At 46.0% G+C, this 24,625-nt stretch overlaps 1 protein-coding gene across 3 annotated transcripts in view; it reads right to left on the bottom strand.

The window, feature by feature from the left end:
• Positions 1-19,839: 19,839 nt before the first annotated feature.
• Positions 19,840-24,625, bottom strand: part of ASTN2 (astrotactin 2) — a gene marked incomplete at its 5' end in the record, with an annotated part of 938,059 nt that continues 933,273 nt past the window's right edge. For all 3 annotated transcript variants that reach the window (XM_081237083.1, XM_081237081.1, XM_081237082.1), the window contains one exon: positions 19,840-20,562. In XM_081237083.1, coding sequence (XP_081093209.1) covers positions 20,325-20,562 — 238 coding nt within the window. In that variant the 3' untranslated portion in view covers positions 19,840-20,324. The remainder of the gene's footprint in view (positions 20,563-24,625) is intronic.

Genomic DNA, 24,625 nt, shown 5'->3' with positions numbered 1-24,625 from the left:
AAACGCTCCATTAGAAAGAAGACATTTTTTTCTAAAAGAATTGAAAGTGGAAAAAGACCCCGCTTCAGCAGGAAGTGGCACCCGCATTTTTTCCCCAAATTAGCAACGATTCTTTAAAATACAACAAAGCTTGACCCTTCTCTTCCCCAAAGTGTGGGGAAGAGAAGCAATGTGTGCTGGTATTGTGGAAGAATGAAAAGTTAGGATTCCTGGGTTCCAGTTCTGCTTTATAGCACTGGGACCGTGGACAAGCTATCTCACCTCTGAGACTCCTGATTCCTCCTCTGGATACTGGGGATAATGATGACCAAGAGGCAGATAAAATGAGCTGATCTGGGTCTTTTGCTCTCAGAGCGAGTGCTGTGATGGAACTGTGAAAAGTGCCATGAGAAGTGGGTGGAGAAGCAGCCAGAAGACTGGAGCTCATTCCCTGGGGAACCACATTCTACCCCAAACAGAGCTGGAGCCGTTTTTCATCTGCTTTACCCAAGGAGCTTCCATGTAATAATAATGCACCCCTGCCACCAACTATCCGATTTTGATGCCTGCCTTTTACTTCTCTGGGCTTCATATTCTTGGGAGGTTGGCTCAGATGTAATCACGTCAGTCAATGATTTTCAAACTCTTTGGCCATGCAATCCATTCTTCAAGTGCAATATTATATGAAATACCAAAAGTCAAAGAGCTTCTCTAATCAAAGAGGGGATGAGGGACCCTCCTAGTTAGCCCATTTCTATCTCCTCTAACAAAACCAGGATCATCCCAGTGACAACTCCCTAGAGCTTTGGGATTCTAAAGAACGTGATGTAAAAGCAACTGATCTAATCTGATCTTTTGTTTTCTTGACTTTTTTTTTTTTAAACAGATGGAGAAATTGACAAAGGTTCAGTCGGAACTTGAACTTGTCACTTGCCCAGAACCCCTGAGCAGGGGACAGGGTAACATTGCTGACTGACTTGCCTTGCTGCCATGTGGTATCTGGGCTCTCCCCACAGGGCTCTTGATGAGAGGCATGATCTATGGGGTCTTGGAAGACTGGACTCCATGCCTAGAGATAAAATAAAGGGGGAACTGGAGGCAGTCAAGGCCCATGGTTTTTTGAGACTCTCTGTTTTCTCTCTGCTTGACACACAGCCGGCTGTGGTCCACCACTGAGAGTGAGAGGTTTCTTACCCCATATCACCCTGGGGCTGCACCATGCATCGTCCAACCTAGGCTACCTGCCTAGCTAAGTGCTTTCACTTCCCTCTTTAACTCATTGCTCTCCAAGCTAAGCAGAATTCTTCCCAGAGGCTGCAGAGATGGTAACCAAGTCCTTTCAACAAACTCTGGTGGTCACCGTGCTGACATCATAGCATAAATAGATCCTTCCATATGCACATCACTTAATAGTTCACAAAATATATTTATTAACCTTTAAAGATATTCATTTATTCAATTGCATGTTGAACAACTGTTTATTGAGCACTACTATGTGTAATGCATTAGACTAAGTACAGATAAGAGTGATGACCAAGACAGACAGCCATAGTCACAGCCCTCACAGAGTGTACTATCCAAATACAGAGAGAGACAAGCAACTAGCTCATTGGTGTGCAGTGTCATAAATGGGGGAATCCATCCCAGAGGGAAAATGGTAAATGTTGCAGGTATAGTTAACACCATGTGCAAAGACCAACAGGGTGAAATAGGGCACGGCCTGAATGGGGAATGGCAAGTGTCCGGGCTACTGGAATCTGGATTGGGTGTAAGAATAATCAAAGAACCACACTGGGGAAGAAATGTGCCAGCTGATGACAGAGTTATATAGACACCAAATTGCCAAGAGCTTTGAAATTGTGTGTCTTAGTTTGGGTTCCTTCAGAAGCAAACCCCGAGGCAAGTATTTAAGTGCAAGTAGTTTATCTGTATAATGATCCCAGTAGCTACAGTAGAGGAGAGGAGATGTGAAACAAGCGTGGGAAGGTAGCCAAGAGAGGATGTATCATCCAACATGTTACTACTGTGAGCAACTACAGCTTAATCCCCTTAGGGAACTCTGAGCCAGTGGAGAGCACCCAAGATGCTAGGTAATGGGGGTACTTATCCAGTCGTTCCCATCAAGGGATTCCCCTGGAACATTAATCCTTCAGCACATTTGTACTTCATGCTGGTGGGAAGCACAGATTCAGGCCATCATAAAAGGCTCTCAGTCAAAGAGATGTGGATACTGACCATGGGAAGTTGGACCTGAATACTCCAGGGTGGCAAAGGTCAGGGAAACGGGCAGGAATTCACTGGGCTCTGGTACAGCACTAAAGAGTTTGAACATTATTCTGAGGGTGATGGACAGACATGCGCATTTTCAGGGAAAGGGATGTAAGAAACAAATTTAAATGTTGAGGTAGACCGCTTTGCGTAGAACAAGGGTTGTAGGGGAGAACCAGGATGTGCTGGGACCAAATGGGAGGCTGAAGCAGTGGCCCAGGCGAGAAATGATCTGGTTGTGATGGGAAATAATGGGAAAAAGCAGCTGGGATCAAGAGAATTGTAGTAAATAGTAGGATAGCGTCGGTGATTATTTTGATATTGATGGCTAGTGGGGAAAAAACGTGGTATGACTTACTTAGAATGCACACACTTGCCATGGACAACTGGATAATCCAGTATTTTTCAGGGCCACATGTAGCCAGAAAAGGTATAAAGGCCATGAGGGGTCAAATCAGTAGCAATTCATTTTTCCTAGAACGGGAGAACTGAGTGCTGGGGATATGTGTCATGACAGACAAGGATGGTTGCATGAGTTCTTTTAACAGTTTAAATCCACAGAAAACTGCCCAGAGAGTTCCCTAAATTAGCTTCCTCACAGAGCAAAGAACTTTTTGTCCATAGTTCATGATGTCCCTGAGTTCTCCTGAAGCTACTGTTAGCAGAACGTCTTAGGAACTGTGGCGTTCTCAGCACAGCGGTCCAATCCCTTTTTCTAGACCCGTGGCACTCAAACTTTCACATGCATCAGAATCCCCGGAAAGGCTTGTTAAGATTTCTGGGCCCCACTCCAGGGCTTCTGATTCAGTAGTGCTGGAGTAGGGCCCAAGAATGTGCATTTCTGAAAACTTTCCATGAGACACATTGCTACTGATCAAGGGGCCACACTTTGAGAACCACAGATCCAATCCCTCAACCGTCCATATACTCACACACCTACTGTGCTAGGTGACGAGGATTCTAAATGGATAAAATAAACACCACATGGCCCCTGCTCTCAGGGAGTTCCCGGTCTATTGGTAAAGACATGAGAGCGGAAACACATGTTTTCTAATGTCAAAGGCCAAGACTGAGAGGGACTCAGGCTCGAGGATAAGAATGTGATGTGATATCAGAGATGGAGCTTCGGACATGAAGACCAAGGAGGGAGAGAAGGGGGTTCCAGGCAGAGGGAGGAGCCTGGATAAGAGAACGCTGGTGGGAGAACGCATGCTGAGGAATTTAAGTCAGAATATTGTCAACACGTGGGCAATCAGAGGAGACGGGGATGGAGAAGAGGCCAGAAGGCTTCTTCGAGGAGCCTTGAGATGAGCCTTGAAGAACAAGTAAGGCTTTAGAAAAGAGAAGGAAGGGTAGTCTGGCTGAGAAAACCTCAGGTTCCTCTGACTTCAGGGACCCTATACTGTCTCCTGCTTTTCCCCTTCCTTCTTCAATGTATGAGGGAGCACACAGATGTTGTCCTTTGACCAAAGTTAGTCTAGGAGGCAGGGTCCTCCCCTGTGGCTCCTACCAGGAACCTGTCTGGGCTTTGCAAGGAAAAGCAGCAGCTCATTCTCCTCAATACATTTGCACTGAACAAGCACATTCCTTTCCAGGATTAAAAACATACCGAGGTAACACAGACCACGTGTAGGACAAGAAGTAACCAGACATCTCATTTTCTCCAATTCCTGGACAGACACAGTGTGTCCGTCCATCCATTCATCTGTACACACACACACACACACACTCTCTCTCTCTCTCTACAAGCACAGGCCGGGGGGCAGAATTCCCAAGGACCAATTTCAAAACCTCTTCCCAAGGAGCCAAGGAGAAAACTTAGTTTCCAGACATTTAGTGCACCATCCAAGACCCAAACCCGAAACCTGGATATTTCTCTTCCACTAGGGGAATAGCTTTCGGTCGAGCCATTACTGATTTTTCTCTGTGTTGATACTTTAAAAATATTTTCCATGAAGCTCCCTGCCAAATGCTTTCATCTCAAACATCTGCAGTTCTCCTGTAACTCATGTTAACACATACAAAGCATCAGTTATTGGGACTCCATTCACCTGTAAATTTGTCTCAGAGCCTGAGATTTGGAAATAGGCTCACCTCTCAAGGATACAGCTGCCCAAAGTTTTAGATTCTGCCTTCCTTGCAAGGCTTGTCTTTTGCTCCCATCTCCGCCACCACCTACCCACCACTCACTTTATGCTCCAGCCAAACTGAACCTTCTTTGGTTCCTGTAAAGTGCCCTGTCCTCTTAGATCTGAGCTTTGGACTCAGGCTCTGCTCTTTACCTGGAACACTCTCCCTTAACTACACAGAGTTCACCGTTATTCATTCTTTAAGTCTCAGCTTAGACACGTGTATTAATAATTAGTATTATAGCTTACACTGATTGCAGGCTCACTACATGCCCGACATGGAATTAAGTACTATGCACTCACTTATTTAGCACACACATAGTCCGTTGAAATAGATACAATTATCAGTATTCTCATTTTATACATGAGGAAATTGAGGCAAGAACTTTTAAATAACTTTCCCAAGGTCTTAAGACCATTAGGGGTGAAATCTGAATTTGAACCCCCAACATAACTAAGCCTGATGATGCTCCTGGAAGCCTTCTCCAAGCTCAACCCGGCCCGGCAGAACTGTGAGTCCCCTCCAGCCCCTATTTCCTCCCAAACTACCTCAACCATACTACACTAATTGTCCATTTACTTCTTCCATTTCTCCAAACACACAAGCTGCTTCCCATTCAAACTGTATCTCCTGGCTCACCATAGGTCTTCTGGGGTTGTTTGAGGAAGACATGAATAAATATGGACAGAGCCTGAGTTAGGTACCATTCATGAAGAAAACACATGTTAACCCAGTTAGTGATACAAACTCCAGGCTGTAACTAAACCAATGGAGAAAACAAAAAATTTCAGCACTTCGGTGAAGTGTGCTAACACAAAAATTATATTACCAACCTTTTTCATTTTTTCATTAAAAAAGGTGCCCTGAAGACCTCCAATTGCTCAGACTTAACCAAGACAAGCATGTGGTTAGAGACAGAAACATGATTTTTTTAAATGATCAGGAATTCCAACACTTAGCACAGCCCAATTGCCTGCATTTGAATACAGTCAAGTATGGAAAATCAAGCAGAAGCCTATGCTTAAAGTGTTGATGGCAGGTGGGGAACTGGGCAAACAGAAGGACATCTGAGCATCTGAGAAGGGACTGTTATAACCAAGACTAGCCCACCGGCCCATGCCATCTAGTGAGTTTCAGTTGGAAGATGGGTCTCAGCCCTCAGAGGCTCAGATGTGAGGGAGTGCCAAGCTTCTGTGCCTCAGGCTGGGGCAGGTTCTGCAATCTGGACCTCCAACTGGCAGCAAGGGGAATGAGGTGGCTTCCTGGACTGACCTGCCTTCCCTCTCTTGACATCCTCAGGTTCCGAATGAAAGGGTTGCCGGTTATCAGGTAGTTAACAGAGCTGATGATTGACTGGACGTGTGGGCTTCGACTCCTCATTGTGTGAACAGGATACCCCAGACATCTGACCTCCTGACCATCACCTGTCTAGGTCAGTTGGAAATTTGGTTCTATTCTTCTCAATTTTCACAGGTATTCTAATAAAGCCACACACTCTCCTTTTCCTTACCACCTGGATGGCCAGACTCCCCCTCTTCCTTTCTTCTGCTTTCTGCTTCTCTTTCTGAGCTCCTTATCCTAAGGCAATTGGTCAGAAGGAAGCTGCAAACCAAAAGATAACAGGCTATCCTGCTACCAGAATGATACATAAAAATCCCACTGCACTTATGCCACAGACCAGACTCCATCGATGGCCCAGATCGCTCTGCGTGATCTAGCCTGGCACTGTCCAACACAGTAGCCACTAGCCACATGTGGCTACTGAGCATTTGAAACATGGTGAGTTTGAATTGAGATGTGCCACAGTGGAACATACACATTGGATTTTAGTGACTTTGCACCAGAAAAATATGTAATTTTGGTAATTGTTTCTATTAATCACATGTTGAAAGGATAATATTTTGAATATTTTGCATTAAATAAAACATACACATCTTCCTTGACTTATGATGTGGTTACGTCCTATAAACCCATCATCACTTGAAAATGTCATCGTAAGTTGAAGATGCATTTAATACACCTAACCTACCAAACATCACAGCTTAGCCGAGCCTACCTTAAATGTGATTAGAACAGTTACATTAGCCTACAGGTGGGCAGAATCATCTAAGGCAGCCTATTTTATAATAAACTGTTGACTATCTCACGTAATTGATTGACTGCTGTACTGAAAGTGGGAAGCAGAATGATTGTCTGCGTCCAGAATGATTGTAAGTGTATTGGTTGTTTTCCCTTATGATCGTATGGCTGACTGGGAACTGCGGCTTCTACTGCCCAACATCACGAGAGAGGATCGGACCACATACTGCTAGCCCAGTAGAAGATCAATATTCAAAACGTGAAGTATCATTTCTACTGAATGTCTATCACTTTTGCACCATCATAAAGTCGAAAAATCGTAAGTCGGGGACCATCTGCATTATTAAATTTAATTTCACTCGTTTGAGCTTTTTTAATGTGGCTACTAGAAATTTTAAATTCACGTGCATGACTGACACTATATTTCTATTGGGTGTCACTGATCTAACGAATACTTAATATTTGGCCTCAATTCTTGCTGCTCTTCCTACCATAGTCCACGCTCCAGGTACACTGAACGCCTCCCAGGCCTTCTAGCCTTGAATGTCCTCTATCTCTACCCAGCCCTTATTTATCTGGAACATTTTTTCAGTTCATTTACTTTTACTCATCCTTTGGGCCAGAGTTCAAATATGATTTCCTTGGAGTAGTGTGGTGCGTGTTCAGCCTTTCAAATTTGGGTTTAAGGGCCTCTCTCTGCAACCTCACAGCCCCCTCTGTTTCAGTCCCTCACAGCACTTGCTAGGCTGTGGTGACTGACTGTTTCTGTCCCTCCAGTCTGTAAGCAACAAGAGCGAAGGAATTGCTACTACAGCTGGTACATATTAGGTGTTCAAGAAATACTTAAGGGATGAATGAAGGACACCTAATCTGATTATACTGCCTCCAGAGCACCCAACACCCTGCAACAGGGATCAGCAAACAACAGCCCCAGGACAAATACAGCCTGCCAACTTTTTTTGTAAATAATTTTTTTGGGGAACACAGCTATGCTCATTCGCTGACATATGTCTATGTCTACTTTTGAAGTAGAGATAAGTAGTTGCAACACAGATCATATGGTCTACAAAGCTTAAAATATTTACTGTAGGACCCTTTAAAGAAAGTTTGCTGAACCCAACCCTATCAAATAATGCCCAGCTCTTCAGGACACATCACGGCTTACCTGTCCAGACTTATCTGATGGTGCTCCACCTACAATACCTCTGTGTTTCAGGTGTGTTGAACTACTGGCAGCGCCAGTAACCTCCCACACTCGTGTTCCTCCATTCCATCTCCAGTACACACTGTAGCTCTCAACATTCCCATATATATAAATATATATATGTGTTATGTGTGTGTATATGTATATATAAACACAAGTATACTGCAATTATAATGATATATTATAAAAATGAGTATATATTCACTTATAAGTCTTTCTTCTCTAGACTGTGAACCACTCAAGAAAGGGAACAACACATTCATTCAACACTATGTATTAAGCACCCAACATGTTTCAGGAGCTAGAGACAGAGTGGTCATGATGTTCATGGCACTTATAACCAGTGGGATGGGGCAGTGACACCACTATCCCTCAGCTCTGTCCCCGTTGTCCGACCCAGGGCCAGGCATGTTGTAGTCGCCCAGCACATGTTTGAGAGAATGAATGAATGTCTCCCCCCAGAATCACACTTTTATCTTTACACAATGCTATTGACATTGAAGTGAAATTAGGAGTCAGACCTGTTTCTATGCCCGGCTTTGACAGGCAGGCGGACACGAAATAATGGTTTAGAACACAGATCTTGGAGGCAAACTTCCTGGGCTTGAATCTTGGCTCTGTCACTGGCTCTCTGTGTGATCTTGGGTCAACTGCTAGAACCTGGTGTGATTCATTCTCCTTGTCTATCAAGTGGGGATTAAAAAAAAAAAGCCATTTTGCAGAAATGCCATGTAGATTCAATAACAAATACTATGTATGCAGAATGCACAGACCAGTGCTTGGCCCATAGTAAGTGCTTTCTAAGTGTTGTCTTTCATTATTATCATTGTCACTGCTGCTGTCATCACTGCCTAAGCAGGGGCATGTGACAACTTTAGGAGCTTCATTGGTCACATGGGGACAGTGATATCTGTTCTGCCCACTTTGCTGTGGGAGTCTGGTTAGAGACAACAGTGAAAGGGCTTCATAACCTGTAAAGTGCTCTCCAGATGTCAGCCATTGGGATGATTATCTCCCAGATGTGTGGGCCACGCCATCACGGGCACATCTGCAAGGAGCAAACATCTGGAGGCCTGGTATTCCATCATCTCAGCCTGTGCCTCCTGCTCTAGTTCCTGCCCTCACAAAGTCCTTTCTCCCACCCAGGGGCAGCTTGCCAGTTCCAGGGTTGGAGCAAGAAGAATATCATTCCTCTGTTCTCTGCCCAACGTGGAAATTCCATCTCTTTGTCATTTCCATCACGTTGGAGTTGCAATGAAGGTCCATTAAGGCTTCTTATGGGAAGAGAGAAGGGTGTGGAGAGAGAGGGGGAATGGGGATCCCTTTCACTGGGATTTTTACTAGAACCCCTGGATTAAATCTTTCCATCCAGTCACCAAAGCCCTCAGTGGGTCATGGCTACTGCTAGAATGTGATTTTTTAAAAACAGACCAACAGCAAAAGAGTGCTTCATTGAATTGAAGCACACAACCATTGCGAGTCAACCTTTTTTCCCTCTTTGCTTTCTGAAATACAACACCATCTAGATTAGTTCTCAAAGCAGTTTTGGATTTAAGGCTGAGACTGCTTTGTAGGGAGTCCCCCAGCGTAAGTCAGTTCTGTTCAATACAAATTTATTTAGCATCAAGGATGCTCCAGGCACCGTGTGGGGCCTCAGAGGCCCCGAGGTGAATGAAGCACTGCCCGGCTGTTGAAGATCACACAGCCTGGAGGGGAGACAGTCATAAAACCCAGAGCTCTCTGAAATGCTGTGGCAGGGCTAACATAGATGTGATCCCTGGCACTTGAGGAATCTCAAAGGAGTGGGCAGGTACCTAGCTTTTGTGTTGCCTGAGCCCAGCACAGGACCAAGCACGTAGTAGGTCCTGCACAGGAATATCGTGAATGAATACGTGAGCCCTATATCTGAGAGTTCAAGGAAGGCTTCCCAAGGAAAACACTCTTGCGTCATGGTTGAATATCCATGCCAGGGTTCATAGGTTGCAAGTGGCAGCAACAGAATTGGACACAAGGAGAACTCACCATGAGCATTTGGGGGAGCTTGGTCCACAGGTTTCCACCTGTGCAGAAAAGAAGGCTGGAGAACAAGACTTGAAAGAGCTAGGAAGCCAGGTGGGGTCAGGGGCTCAGTAGCAGGAAGAGCTCAAAAATCTCATCCAGGCTCCACGGCTAACCCCCCACTGTTCCTCTCTTGCATCACTCTGCTCAAGACTCAGAGTCCTGCGAGTGAGGCTCTAGCTGGCACCTCTGCCTGGATTATGAGAGGAATCGTCAGTAGTGGGAGAATATAACACCACAATTTACGTTCCACCAAGACCATACCCAATGGGGTGGTTCCCACCCTTTCCTTCCAAAAAAATCAGGGTGTTGCTGAGAAGGAGTAACTGTGGCTGAACAGCCAAAAAAGACATTGTAACTACCTCACAGACTCAGGCAGATGAATAAAGACGGCCAGAGTATATGCACACTCACAGAAGCAGGATGAGTAAAGTTATGGAGGCCTGGAAAAATAAGGAATGGGCAAGGAATTTCAAGCAACTTTGTGTTACTTACATATAAGGCATGAGACAAAAAGTAATAGTATGAACAGGAGCACAACATGGTGATGCTTAAACATGAAATTGCACCGTGGAGTGACTGGGATAATGAAGGAGTCTACGGAATGCCACTCTTGCCTGTGTCCCTGCTGCCTGGAAATACTACGTTGTTTTTGCCCAGTGTCAAGGACTGCAGCGTGTTCTGTAACTGTTACAGCCCACTGATACTGGGACAAATAGATTAAACAAGTCCAAATACCATTAAGCCAATTACAGATGTGCTGAGCGGGCTCTGAGCTTGACGCGTCCCCAGCTGGAAGTTTCACTTGAACACTTAAAAGGAACGAGGGCAAACAATTCTCATCGGAGGCCCATGTCCTATGCCCGCAACCAACTAAGGAAACCTCTGCTGTCCAATAATCATCCTTTATTCTGCTTTTGTTTGTTGATTTTGTTTTTAGCACAAGACCCAGTTGCTTATGTAACAGATCGTGTGGTTGGGTGAGACGCTCTTTCTCCCTGAAGTTAGGTTTTCCTGGAACTAATAGTGATGCCAAAGGAATGAGCAAGTGAAAACTAAAGCAAAAGCAAACCACAGGCCTTTCTTGAGCACCTACTGTGCGCCAAGCCCTTTCTTATTTACAATGTGTTCCCTACAATGTCCCAGTGAGGTAGGTGAATCTGGTGATTCCTGTTTTTCTGGTGAGAAAGTCTAGCTTCAGGTCTATACAATTCCCATGCTTGGTGAAGCTGGAATTTAAATCCAAGTTTGTCTGACTCTAAAGACCCCTATTCATTCCTCAGAATGACTCTATCCCTTAACACCTCTTTCTGTAGTTATTTACCCCTCACCACAGAGACCTGAATCTCAACCTGGTTGACTCTCAATTTGCACCTGTCTAGTCATGGGAAGGTAACCACCTCACACGGAGACAAAAGCAGCCTCCCTGGGCAAACCTCTGGTCCCTACTCTATTCTCTTAAGCCCCAACAGAAGAGTCCATTCCTCCAGCTGCACGCCTACTATTACAATATCTAAAGATGAGACTGGGACTCTGTGAATTCTCTGTGTAAGCTCACAGACTCTTTGTGCTGTGGTTGGAAACGTTCTTGGAAATCATCTAGACCTGTGGTTCTTAAACATGGTATGCATCAAAGTCACCCTGGCTCGTAAAAATACAGATTCCCAGGGCTCTCCCAAGGTTTACTCGATTAGAATCTCAACAAGTGGGGACTAAAAATCTGTATTTCTCCTAAGCTCTCAGGCTATTTGGACGTTTTAATCCAATTCTCCAAATTATATTACGTGGGAGATCAAGATGTGAAGGGGGGAAGACATTTGCCCAAGGCCACGCAGCCAATGAGTCACGTTTTACTTTCCATAAAGCAGGCAGGGCTAGCCTTGCTGATCCCCTCAGACAGCCCCTCTCAACGCCCGGCTCTTGCTCAGCCCATGGAAGACTGTGCGTTGACTGTGGAGTTTGAATAGCTTGCAAGCAAGTGAAGAAACTACGTCATCCCCGATCATAAAACCTGGTGAGCCGCAACCAGGCTGGTATTTGGACTACAGAACTGCCTGGGGAGGCCGGCCTGACTTGGCACTGGCCTTGCCTCCTGAACAGAGGTAAGGCTTTCTTCCCTGCCCCTCCCCACCTGCCCAGACGTCAGGAAAGAGGATGGGCCTGAGGTTACCAAGGCGTCAGAAGAGCACTGGAGATAAAATCAGAATATTCCACACTCGATTCTGTCAGCTGCATGACCTGGTACAGGTACTTCTTCCTTTCTGGCCCTCAGTCTTCCCATGTATAGAATGGGAGCATTGGCCTCTGGTGTGGTTATGAGAACAGAGCTGCAGAGTCACCACGTCTTAAGTTAGATGCATCCCAGCTCCTTACCAACGGCAAGACCCAGGCCCATCCCCTAACCTCCCTGAACCTCAGGACGTGTTCTGTAAAATGGGGATGTTGGTAGCCATGTCATGGGGGGGGTGTGACAACTAAATGAGATAGTGCAACTAATGCGCTTGCACAGAACCTGGCCCTGGAAAGTGCTCATCAAATGGTAATTATTGCTCTTGTTGTTATCGAAATTTGTCATTTCTCATCTGAATCCCCAAGAGGCCAGCCTCTCTGGCCCAGGGGGAGGGTGCTGAGGCCTTACATTTGAACAGACTTCAGTTCCTACACAGAGGTCTTCCAGCCACCCAGTGGCTCCTCAGCAACTCCACCACAGGATGTCTTGGCATACCCCAAAGGGGATGGCTGGCTCCCGGGTCAGATGTAAGAGGCCCAAAGACCTGTGCTGGCCTGGAGATCCTGTGTGACCACAAATCCAGCCTCAGTTTCCTTGTCTAAGAAGTACAGATCGGGACTTCCCTGGTGGTCCAGTGGTTAAGACTCCACGCTTCCACTGCAGGGGCACAGGTTTGATCCCTGGTCGGGGACTAAGATCCCGCATGCCGTGGCCAATAAATAAATAAATAAATAATAAAATAAAAAGTACAGATCTTCTAGCCCTGTCCTAGAAGACTCATGTAAAAATGGCTTCAAGACTATGTAGAACTGCATTAGCACGTATCTTCTGAGCACCTGCCCTATGGTTTGACCAGTCACTCTGGGCACAGAAGACATAAAACATGGTCCGACCCAGGAGTTCACATGTTAGGAGAAAACAGAACCCTAGAGGCATAATTAAAACTCGGTGGACTAAGTAGAAACATCATAGAAGTATGGAGATTGTGAGAAGCAAAAGGAGGAGCCCCTGTTCTGGATTTGGGAGTCATGGTCAGAGCAGCTTTCTTAGAATAAGTAACACTTCTCCTCTGGGGGTCTGACTTGTAAACAACTGCATCTTCTACAAATACATAGGATTGTTTACCCTCCATTTCCAGTGTGGGCCCTGAGGGCTTGAGAACCTAGAATGTTAGAGCCGAAGGATTCGTCAGTGAAGTGCTATTCTTACCAATGTGTTTATGCAAAGACACCAAAGGCAAGACTGGGGAGAAACTAGCCTGGGGTCCCCTAGCCTGTTAGCATTGGAGCTGGGTCCAGAATCTGAATTCTTAACTTCCCATTTGGGGCACCTGCTGACAACCTCCTCACCAGCTTCCTCGTTCTTCTCTTTCTCTCACACTCTCTCTCACACTCACACACGCTTGTCCAACAGAGCACAGCTGCGGCCCCTCGCCCTCCCCTCCTGCCAACTCCTGTAAAACAGGAAAACAGAGCAGCTTGGCTTCAGGTGTAACGTGTACAAATACACGCAGCAAAGTTTCCAAAGGGATATGGAGAGTCAGGGACAGTGAGCGCCTTTCAGGGTCTGGCAGGTTTACGGGCAGACGCCAATTAAAAAGCACACCCCACACAGAGCCCATGGGTTTTGTTTGGCTGCGACCCTCTTTCCAGAACCTTCCTGTGAGGCACTGATGGTGCAGATTGGAAGGGCCACTGTTCTCAAGGGGTCCTGGGCATTCATGTGCTTCCCAGGATCCTCCCTCAGGATCCCCTCATTCTAGGCATCAAGCTCGATTTTGCTGGATGAACATATACTTTGCTCTGAGCTAGGCACAGTGAAAGGCTCTCAGGTACAGAGAGAATCCTGCCCAGTCCACACACTTGCATTCCTCATGGTCCTATGGGGGACAGTGACACTGAGTGAGGAAAACACTGGAATGGAGGCAGGGAATCCTCGCCATAAGACCCCAGAGCAAAGAGTTAGCAACTCCCTCTGGCAGAGGCAAAAGGTCTCAGGGAGCCAGTGAAAGACATTTCAGCTGGAGATGCCCAAGCTGGAAGGGCATTGCTAAGAGGGGGATCAGCATATGCAAAGGCTAAGAAGGAAGGTGTGAGAGGGCATTTCTGGGGATTTTTCAATGTGGCTGCAGAGTAGGGTGTTGAGTACAAGAATGACAACAACAACTAACACTTACATAGTACTCGTTACATGCCAAGTACTATTCTAAATATCTGACATATGTGGACTCATTTAATCCTCACTCTAACCTTATGAGGGGTGCTACTATTTCCCCCAATTGGGCAGAGGAGAAAACCAAGGCATGGAGAGGCTGTCACTTGTCCAAGGCTGTCGGACTCTTAGCCACCAGTGGTTGTATGACCACGAGTGGGACTGGGGTTGTTCCTAGGGCACTAGAGTTGGCTGGGGATCCAGGATCTATAGCCCTGCTGGGACCTTAAGCCTGTCTAGACTGGCCAAATGGAGCCATTCATTCTGCCACTGTCAACCTCAAAGGGAGGTAGTGAAGATTAAAGGGAGAGAGAGGTGAAAATGTTCTTTATACATGAGTCATCATCTAATATACTTCCTCATGTCCATGGCACATATATCTTCCCCACTATGGTGGGGGCATACGGAGAACCCAAGGCCCACAGAGAGGGAATGCCTTGCTCAAGGTCACCCGGCCGCTCTACTACACAGGCAAGACTAGAGCCCAGAGCCACCCCCCACCTCAGAAGGCAACAGAGTTGTTCTAACAGCAGTTAAAATTCTGGGGTCAGATGATACCTGGATTGAAATTTTGGTTCTGCCACTTACTAGCTGCCTGAGACCAGGGAGTTTCTTAAATCCTCTAGGGTTCAACTCCTTCATCTATAAAATGGGGTGATAATTTATATATCCCAGAGTTGTTGTAAGAAGTATATGAAATATATATGTAAAGAATCTGGCATATGGTAAGCAATCAATCAATTAAATGAGAATGGTGATAAGGATAGTAGTGATGATGATGATGATGATGATGATGATGATGATGATGGGGGAGGGGGAGGGGGAAGGAGAGAGGAAGAGAAGGGGGAAGGAGAGAGGAAGAAGAGGAGGAGATGATGAAGAATCCAGCACTCTTTTCATAAGTTCAGTACTTAACTTCTCCACAAGATTCTATGCTGGCTTTACACAGTCCCTCACTAGGGGACGTTTGGAACTCATAACGCATTTGTGCAGAGTGACACACAGTTCCATGCATGGCTTCCACATAAAGCTAAATTATATTCTTGGCTCTCTTATCTTCCAATGACTATATTTGCATGATACAAATCCTGCCTCATCCATGCACTGTCCACTGAGCCCAAGTGGATTTGTCATCCACTTCATGTCCCACATTCTGCCCAGTCTAACACTCAGACACCAGAGAAGAAAGGCAAGACTCAAGTCCCTGGGACTCTTAGTTAGCATGTCTTGTTGAGTCACCTCAGATCCAGCCTCACCACTGCAATGGCCCTAGCTCAGGCATTCTCTTCTCCCTCCTAAACAACACTTATCTAGTCTACCCTACCCTACCCTATCCTATCCTACCCTACCTTACTCTACCTTACCCTACCCTACCTTACCCTACCCTACCCTATCCTACCCTACCCTATCTTACCCTACCCTATCCTACCTTATCCTACCCTACCCTACCCTACTCTATGCTGTCTAACGCCACTGGCTCTCTCCCTTCTCCCCAGTCTCCTACTTTGCAACCAGAAGCGTGTTCTCAAAATGCTTATCTGCCTATGTCACACTCCTGCTTTCAATCTAATGCCTTCCAATGGCCGGTGTGCTCTATACTGCCAACTTCTCCAAACACACCCTCCCCTCTCAGCCCACACCAATTGCTCACCATCCCTCAAACATGGCACACTCAGAAATATGCTGGTCTCTCTGCCCATAATGTCCCTTCTCTTCCACTCTACTTACTGAACTTATACATCCTTTGACTGTAAAGGCTTTCCTGGTGACTGTCTTCCTGATGCAGAGTTAATCTCATCCATCCCTTCTCATGTAAATAAGCCACTGTAATAACTATTTATTGAGAGCCTTATTCTCAAGGCTTTATATACATTATCTAATTTAATCTTCCCAACAGTACTTTGAGGTAGTGCACTCATCCCCTTTATAGATGAAGAAAGTGAGGCTTAGAGAAGTTAAGTTAACATCAGCTAACCGGAGCCTCTTAATTAGCAAGACCTGTTGAGTTTGCTTTATACATTTCTCTCAGGATCCAGCCCTCCCTCACCATAAACTGCACAGCTAATAGTTAAACTCAGATTGCCTTGATTCCAAAATGTCTGATTTTATCACACTGTATTTAGTTAGCTAAGTTCTGGGAGTTTCTTAAGGGCAGGATCTGGTACCATCTTAGTATCCCAAACCTGGAAATTAGTACTCAAGCATTGGTTGGAAGTTAGAGGGACTTAGTTTCCGACTTAAGATGGAGCAGAGGGGCATTACACCCATTTGCCCTAGCAGGGAGTAAGCACAGCACTCACCAGTTTGAAATACTTAAAGTCTGTCCAAGTTTAGATCTCAGGATCTCAACATCATGGATTGCTAACTATAGGATTTGAAGCAAGTTATTCAACCTGTCTAAACCTCACTTTCTTTAATTGGAAAAATGGTAACCACACTAGCACGTGGCTAGTGTTTTGCATGTTTTGCACGTGGTTAAATGTGATAAGTATGTCGAGTCACTGCGAGGAGAACTCCCCAAATGGTAGTTATCAGCACTTGTCTGTGAAATGCGCTCGCCATCATGAAACCTGCCTAGAGAAGACACTTCTTGACCATACAGAGGATGGGAGTCACGTAGAGGCGATTTCCTGTGCGCCTCTAACACACACCTCTATGTGTTCACGACTCCTCTATTCATATGGAAACCATAAGGAAAGTCCCATCTTTGCCAGCAGAGTGAGACATGAGCTTCCCTGGCATTTGTTGTGGCAGTGCATGAATCAATCTGTCTGTGCAGAGGACAGGGCGCTGGACCCAGAAGCTTCATTTGTACCTCAAGAATTTTTCTTTTTCCAATGAAACAGCTTAACAAATACTGGTTTAACCTCCTTGCCTGCGATGGCAAGGCCCCCCACACACACACACCTGTCTCTCCAGGCTTCTCAATCCCACTCCTGAGGGCCCTATGGTGGCTGGGAAGGGCAGGAGGCTCCACAGTGCCAGGAAAAGCAGGCTGAAACCAGGGAGGGGCGTGGACGGGAGAACGAGCTGGGCACAGCCTGATGGTGGATATTCACAGGGGCCAGCCACCTTTGGCAAACTGGGCAGCTATCCAGAGGCCACAGCCATCTGTGAGAGCCTCAGAGAAAACCACATACTTCTTGGGGCTCTTGCTATTGCGTTAAGTTCCACCACTGTGGCCACTGCTCTCTAACTTTTTTTTTTTTTTTTTTTTTTTTTGCGGTATGCGGGCCTCTCACTGTTGGGGCCTCTCCCGTTGCGGAGCACAGGCTCCGGATGTGCAGGCTCAGCGGCCATGGCTCACGGGCCCAGCCGCTCCGCGGCATGTGGGATCTTCCCGGACCGGGGCACGAACCCGCGTCCCCTGCATCGGCAGGCGGGCTCTCAACCACTGCGCCACCTGGGAAGCCCTGAGTTAAACTTTGGATACTATTTACAACCCATATACCTCACAGGGATGCTAGTCATTAATTTCTGCTCTTAATCAGAGTTCTCTATGATTTTCGCAGACGGTTTCCTACTTATCTCTTCAAGATTAATAGCATTATGCATATTGTCTATTAGGAGGAAAAAAAAACCCTACTATATATTGCGCTGCATGCATTATACTTGCTATCACACTCAAGCCTCACAATAACGCCACGGGGACAGACTATCATTTACCTCATTTTGTTGATGGGGACACTGGGGTTCAGACATCAAAGTACTCATCCAAGGGCAATAGCTGGTGAAGAGTGGCAGATGCAGATTCAAACTTAATCAGGCTCAGACCACAGCCCCAGCGCACTGGGGAATTTAACTTTATGCAACTGTTGAGCTAAACTTTTCCTCAGGCTGTGTCAAGACAGTGGAAAGCTATAGCAATGGGGTGACTTGGTAAAGGCCTGGGACCTAGGGCTCCGGAAAGGGGACACATGCCAGCAATTTAGAGTAGGGCCTGGCATGTGGCAATACTGCAGACTGAATGTTTGTGTACCGAATCCCCATTGTGATGGTATTTAAAGGTGGGGCCTTTAAGAAATGATTAGGTCATTAGGTCAATGATTAGGTCATTAGGTCATAAGTCCTAAAGAGCCCTCATAAACGCGATTAGTGCTCTTATGAAAGAGACCCCAGAGAGATCCCTCTCCCCTTCCACCACGTGAGGACCCAGCAAGAAGACGGCTGCCTATGAACTCACCAGCTCTCACCAGACACCAAATCTGCTGATGCCTTGATCTTGGACTTGCCAGCCTCCAGAACTGTGAAAAACAAATTTGTATTGTTTATAAATCACCTAATCTATGATGTTCTTTTATACCATAACTGACTAAGATAGGCAAGAACTCTATGCCTTTTCTTTTCCTCCTCCTTTTTTTGAAAGATGTTGATTCTTCTCTGACTGTACTATACGTGGAAGAGTAGTCATGAACACTGTAGTGGGAATTGATTCATCTAAATTCCACCTTCATACTTACAGAAATGTAAATCCAATAATAGTAACATTTCTTAAAAGAGCACCTTTGAGCTTAAACGGTTGGAGGTTGAGCAGATCTTTAGGCACCTGAGTCGTTTGGAAGGATATCCTTCTGCTTTATTTCTCCATGTGGATTATTACGGTCCTTTGGTGGGAATTCAGCATGTAGGTTTTCGGGAAGGGGATTGTGGATCTCATCAGCACTCATCAAAACTGAGAAATACGCTTATTTTCAACTGCTTTTATTCTGCTGATATTCAGTATTTTCCCCTCTGAATTCCCATTGCGCCCCTCACTCTAACAGGTGTCGTCCCCGCGTTATGAAACACCTGACCTACATCCCATTTCCTCCAGCAGGCTAGCATCTCTGAGCTCCCGCCAGGAAGTTAAGGACATATACAGCCGCTTTGTACTCACTACCCTCCCCGGGAACACAACGGAAGTAAACAATTGCCATTTAAAAGGAGACTTAATGGTGGAAGGTTTCCCTCGTTACCTCAGGATCCAAACTGCCATCACTTCTGGAAAATGACAGTAGCCGCCGTCTTCAAAGCCTTTTCCGGTCCGACCTCCATTCTGGCGCTGGAATGATTTTTCTTAAAGAGCAAGTTGACTCCTCTGCTAACGTTCCGCAGTGGCTTTCAGTGACTTCAAATACTGTCAAACTTTTTGTCCACGGCTTCCGGTGCTCTGCCTAGCTCCCAGCCTTACCTCTTGCTTCTTCCTACTTTGATCTCTAGTCTCAATGAAAGTGCTTGCAGCCCTCGAAGGAGTATGCTTTCTCTTATCTCTGGGCTTTTATTCACAGTGTCCCACCTGCCTGGAGCAAATCCCATTCTCCTCCCCCCATCTTTTGGGCGTAGGCATCACTTTTTTCAGAACCCCTCCAAGTTGTCTCACGACCCAGCAATGAGCTCAGAGAACCTCCATTCCTCCTCTACCACAGCCTGAAATAACCGGCCACCTCTCTATAATTTCCCTTGGACTATACACTCCCTGAGGACAGGGAGCATCTCCGTCTTTAGTTGCGTGCCTAGTGTATAGGAGAGAATAAATAAATACCTGTTGAGTGAACAGACGGAAGTCCCCCATCAGTAAGAAACAGCACCCGAGCAGAAAGAGAGACAATAGGAATTTTTAATGCATGGAGAGCCCTGCAGGGACTCTGGGCAGACCCACAGGCAGCAGGAAGAGGCAGGGGTCCTGCAGACTCAAACGCGTCCGAAAAACAAAGTCCTAAAGACCCAAGCTTCCTCACTGCAACAATCCTCGGGGATGCCCTCCTGATGCTGAAGAGGTCCAGTTGTCTCTCCGTAGGTCTCCTCCTGGGGTCCATGGCAGGAAGGAAGCTGAGTGTAGCAGGAGGAAGGAAGAAGGGGAAAGGCCTCTTGGTCTCCACCTGAAAGCTCCTGCCTCGGGATTGACCACCATCCAGAAGAAAATGTTTAAAAAGGAGAGACTTTGATAGAGTCAAATAAGATCTTAGAAAAAAATAAAAGATAGGGGGAAATGAATAATTCCAGTGGTTACAAAGTTCTCTGCCGGCTATCCACAAGAGAAAGAGTTTGCTTTGGCCTTGCTGGCAAGCCTCATCTGCCAGGCCCGTCCTCAGCTGTCCCCCAGCCCACCCAGGCCCCAGGATCCACGAGAGCACCGCTCCCCCTCCCACGGAGAGTCTCTGTGCTCACGGAGGGCAGCACCCTCCCTCACCGGCCCTTGGACTCCCCATACGTGTTTCGGGCCATGGACACCATCTTCTCCTCGCATGTGATTTTGGTGTCCTTGAGGATGCTGTACCACACCATACCCACAGGCCGGACCTCCTCGCTGCGGCAGAAAAGGTAGGGCACGGTGTCCACGCGGCTCTGGATGTAGGCGCTTCGGAGGAGGCTGGAACAGTGGCTGCTCACCCTCTCCAGACGCCGCAGGATCAGGTGGGCCTTCCTGGAAGACAGAGGAGGCGGTAATGAAGGAAGGGGCCTAGAGCAAGCATCAGGCCTTTGAGGGGGGTGAGTAAATGTCAGTAGACAGATGAGGACTCCTTGTCCCAACAATTCCCTAGCCGTGCCTGACTTGAATGTGGTATTTTGAACACCTGTTCAAAATTCCCTTGGAACTTGTCCTCTTTAACTGTGCAATGTGTAAAAAGTAAAAGTGCGGTATAACCTTCGACCTAACACTTTCACTTCTGAGATACAAGCGTTACAAGGTAAGCAGCCTGAGGACTCTGACCAAGTAAGTGTAAATTATTATAACAATGATAAATGAGAACAAGAACAAAAACTAAAATGTATTAACGCCATGAGCTAGATGCTGGGTAAGTACTTTACATACACTTAAAAATTTGTATATAATCTTCACAACAGTCCTGAAAATATTGTTATTTCCACACATATTCAATAGCCATGGAGCCCAGGTTTCAGAGAGGTGATACTACTTGACCAAGGTCAAACATCAGGTTGACCATTGGAGTTGGGCATTTGGATCTATGCCTGAACACCCACCAAGTCCCTCTCTGTCCGCTTTCTTACTTTTCTAATTCTCTCATACTCTTTTCTCATAGTCAGAATAAAGTCTTGTCCTCTGTGCTTCTAAATTCATGAAAGCCTTTATATGTATATACCCAAATCAGAACTTCTCTATTTCATTTTTTTTATCTCTAAAAGAGTGATGGTGGCCTTACTGGTTGTGAGATTAACTAAGAGAAATGCCCAAAGGCTGGCCCTGAGTAAGCTCCCAATAAATGATAGCTTCTATTATAGAGAATTGTTGTGAGGATGTCTCAGGATCAAGGTCATACTGGACACTAGTCTCCGCAAGAATCGGCCTGGACTGTGGGGATCATCATTAGGCACTTATCTAGAGCTCTTTAGGTAGCACCAGAGAGCAGATCCTCGGGGAGACCTGATGGCTGCAGAGAAAGTTAAAGCAAGCATCTTTGAGATCACCTAGTCCAAGGCTTCTCAACAGGAGCACCACTGACAGGTAGGCTGGATAATTCTCTGCTGTGGGGACAGTCTTGCAAGACACTTAGCAGCATCCCCAGGCCTCTGCCTACAAGATACCAGTAGCACCCACAGCCCCAGGCATGACAGTAAAATTGCCTCCAGAATTGCCAAATGTCCTCTGGGGACCAAAATCACCCCATTTGAGAACGAGAGACTTTGTCTGACCTAATCTCATTACAGATGTGGAAACTGAGGAGGCTTGGAGAGGGAAAGAAATGACCTTTTCGTGGGTCATACCATAAGTCAGCTTTGCTGTCCAGGTGTCCATCTCCTTGTGGAATCCACTTTTCTCTACATCTCAGCATCCTCAAGATGCCTAGGGATCCTGAGGGGCTAAATGAGAGGCTCTCTCCTGCTGTCCTCTCCATGCCCCTCTGAGGCCCCAGGAGGGAGGGCGTTTTACGACAACAGACCCCACAAATGGGAGCCTGTTTTAGGCACCTGCGTGGCGGCTGGAAAAGGGCCGGGCTTATGCGTGTAGCTTTTGTGGGCACGATTTATGAGGTGCCTTTCAAAAAGTCCTCTTTGTATAGCTCACCACTTGGGTGGAATATTTCCTGAGGTGCCAAGAATTCATAGCTTCATAATCACACTCGAGTTACCACTCGACCCACAGGCCTCTTTCACCTCTGGCAGGCGCCTCCGCAGGGGGAGCCCAAGGAGCTTACTCTCAGCCCTCCTTGTTTCAGTTCCTGCTCTGTTCCTTAGCAGCTCGGTGTCCTTGGGAACTTTACTTAACATCTCCAAACCTGTTTCTTCACTTGACAAATGGGGCAGTTGAGAAGTTAAAGGAGACAAAGTTATTGGTGGCTCCTTTACAGAGCATTTATTAGATGGCAGAGCTCCCGATTCAGTAGGAAAAGACAGACAGATGTAAAATTGCAACACCCGTGGCAAGAGCAATGATAAAAGAAGGTGTGGGAGCTGTGGGAAACAGAGGACAGTGCCTAGGTAGGATTGGGAAATCCAAGAAGACTTCCTGTAGAAGGGGAACTTGTGCTGAGCCTCATTAACGAGTAAGGTTTAGGTAAAGAAGACGGCACAGGCATAACAGGAAGCCTAGGTAAATGCACAGAGAGAAGGGATTTCATGGTGGAATATGGTGTGCAAGTGGGCTCACAGTGGAAAACGGGAGAAGTGGCAGGAGCCCACCCACTGGAGCTTAGAAGCTGGGGCGTTTGTTGTATAGAGTAATGGTGTACCACATAGGCTCTAGAGCCTGGTTGCTCAGGTTCAAATCCTGCCTCAGCCACTTACTAGCCCTGTGATATTGAGGAAATTGTTTAACCAGCTATGCCTCAGTTTCCTTACCCATAAAATGGGAATAATGACTACATCTACCACAAAGGTTGTTTTAAAAATCAAAAAAAAAGAAACATTAGTGAGTCTGTCATACAGAGTGAAATAAGTCAGAAAGAGAAAAACAAATACCTTATGTTAACACATATATATGGAATCGAAAAAAAAGTGTTTATGAAGAACCTAGGGGCAGGACAGGAATAAAGATGCAGAGGTAGAGAATGGACTTGAGGACATGGGGAGGGGGAAGGGTAAGCTGGGACGAAGTGAGAGAGTGGCCTGGACATATACACACTACCAAACGTAAAATCGATAGCTAGTGGGAAGCAGCCACATAGCACAGGGAGATCAGCTTGGTGCTTTGTGACCACCTAGAGGGGTGGGATAGGGAGGGTGGGAGAGAGACGCAAGAGGGAAGGGATATGTGGATATATGTGTACGTATAGCTGATTCACTTTGTTATAAAGCAGAAACTAACACACCACTGTAAAGCAATTATACTCCGATAAAGATGTTTAAAAAAACAAAACAAAATATTAATGAATCTATAGTAAGCCCTCAATAGGGGTAAGTGGGGGGTTATTGAAGACTTTCAAGCAACAAAGTAGCAGGTTCAGAGACAAACTGCTTAAAAACATTTCTAGCTGCACTGAGGAGAATGAAACCTGGGGAGGTCAAGACCAGCAGCAAGAACCACGAACAGACACAGCTGGTGTCACGTGTTTCCTGTCACTGCACTTAGGGGTGCTGGCTTGTTTCTCCTCTTGCTTTTAAAAAGCTACATTTTCTTTCTATTTCCTTATTTACAAAAAGGGAATAACATTTGCCCACCTCATGGAGTTGAAGCGAGGATTAAATAAGTTAATAAGTGTAAAACTCTCTTAGAAAAGTAGTTGGCACACACCAAGCCCCTGATACATGTCAGAAAGTACATCACCATCACCACCACCTCCACCATCAGGATTTGTGTACTGGTTTAAGCTCTGAGCACTTATGTAAGTTAGTGGCAGGAGACGGACAGAAATAGTAACAGCCTCTAATTTAGGGTGAGAGTTCTGGGTTGGAAAATATGCTGGGTGCTATGGGAATATATAAAGTGGGCACCCAATCATTAGTTTGGGGGCTCCGAGAAATCTTGCCAGGGGACATAACATCTGAGCTAGGTTTTCAATGATGAAACAAATTTTTCAGGTAGGTGGGAAGGCAGAGGAGATAGCTCATCCAAAGTTGGGCTAAAGAGGGCATAAAGCATCAGTTTTTTGAAATGGTTAAGTGCAAAGAATGGGTGAGAGACAAGTCAGTTTGGTAGAGATCAGACCATCCAGACTCTTTTGAGCCATGATAAAGTATTCTATTTTTTGGGTGATGGAGAGTCATTGTCATAAATACAAAATGAGGTTGGGAAGGAGAAGTCCTCCAACATGACCAAATGCTTTGTCTCCAAGGGCCCAGCTATCTCCAAAGAGAGAATCTTGGAACTAAACTGGACCAAGCCTTTGTATGGATGGGGAAACTAAGGTTTGAAATTAGAAAATAATTTGCCTAAAGGAACACCTTAAGTTAGTAACAAAGGCAAAGCTAGAATCTGGGCTCCTAAGTATACAGAGTTAAGATGAAATATTTGGCTCTGGTGTCCCAGGTTCAAATCCTGGTTCTATAACTTAGCTATGTGGATCATGAGCAAGTTCTTCATACTAACT

This window comes from Mesoplodon bidens (genome assembly GCF_964165515.1).
Source record: "Mesoplodon bidens genome assembly, chromosome: 6".
Classification (NCBI taxonomy): domain Eukaryota; kingdom Metazoa; phylum Chordata; class Mammalia; order Artiodactyla; family Ziphiidae; genus Mesoplodon; species Mesoplodon bidens.
The sequence above is the reverse complement of the archived record's forward strand: the minus strand, read 5'-3'. Positions and strand labels throughout refer to the sequence as shown.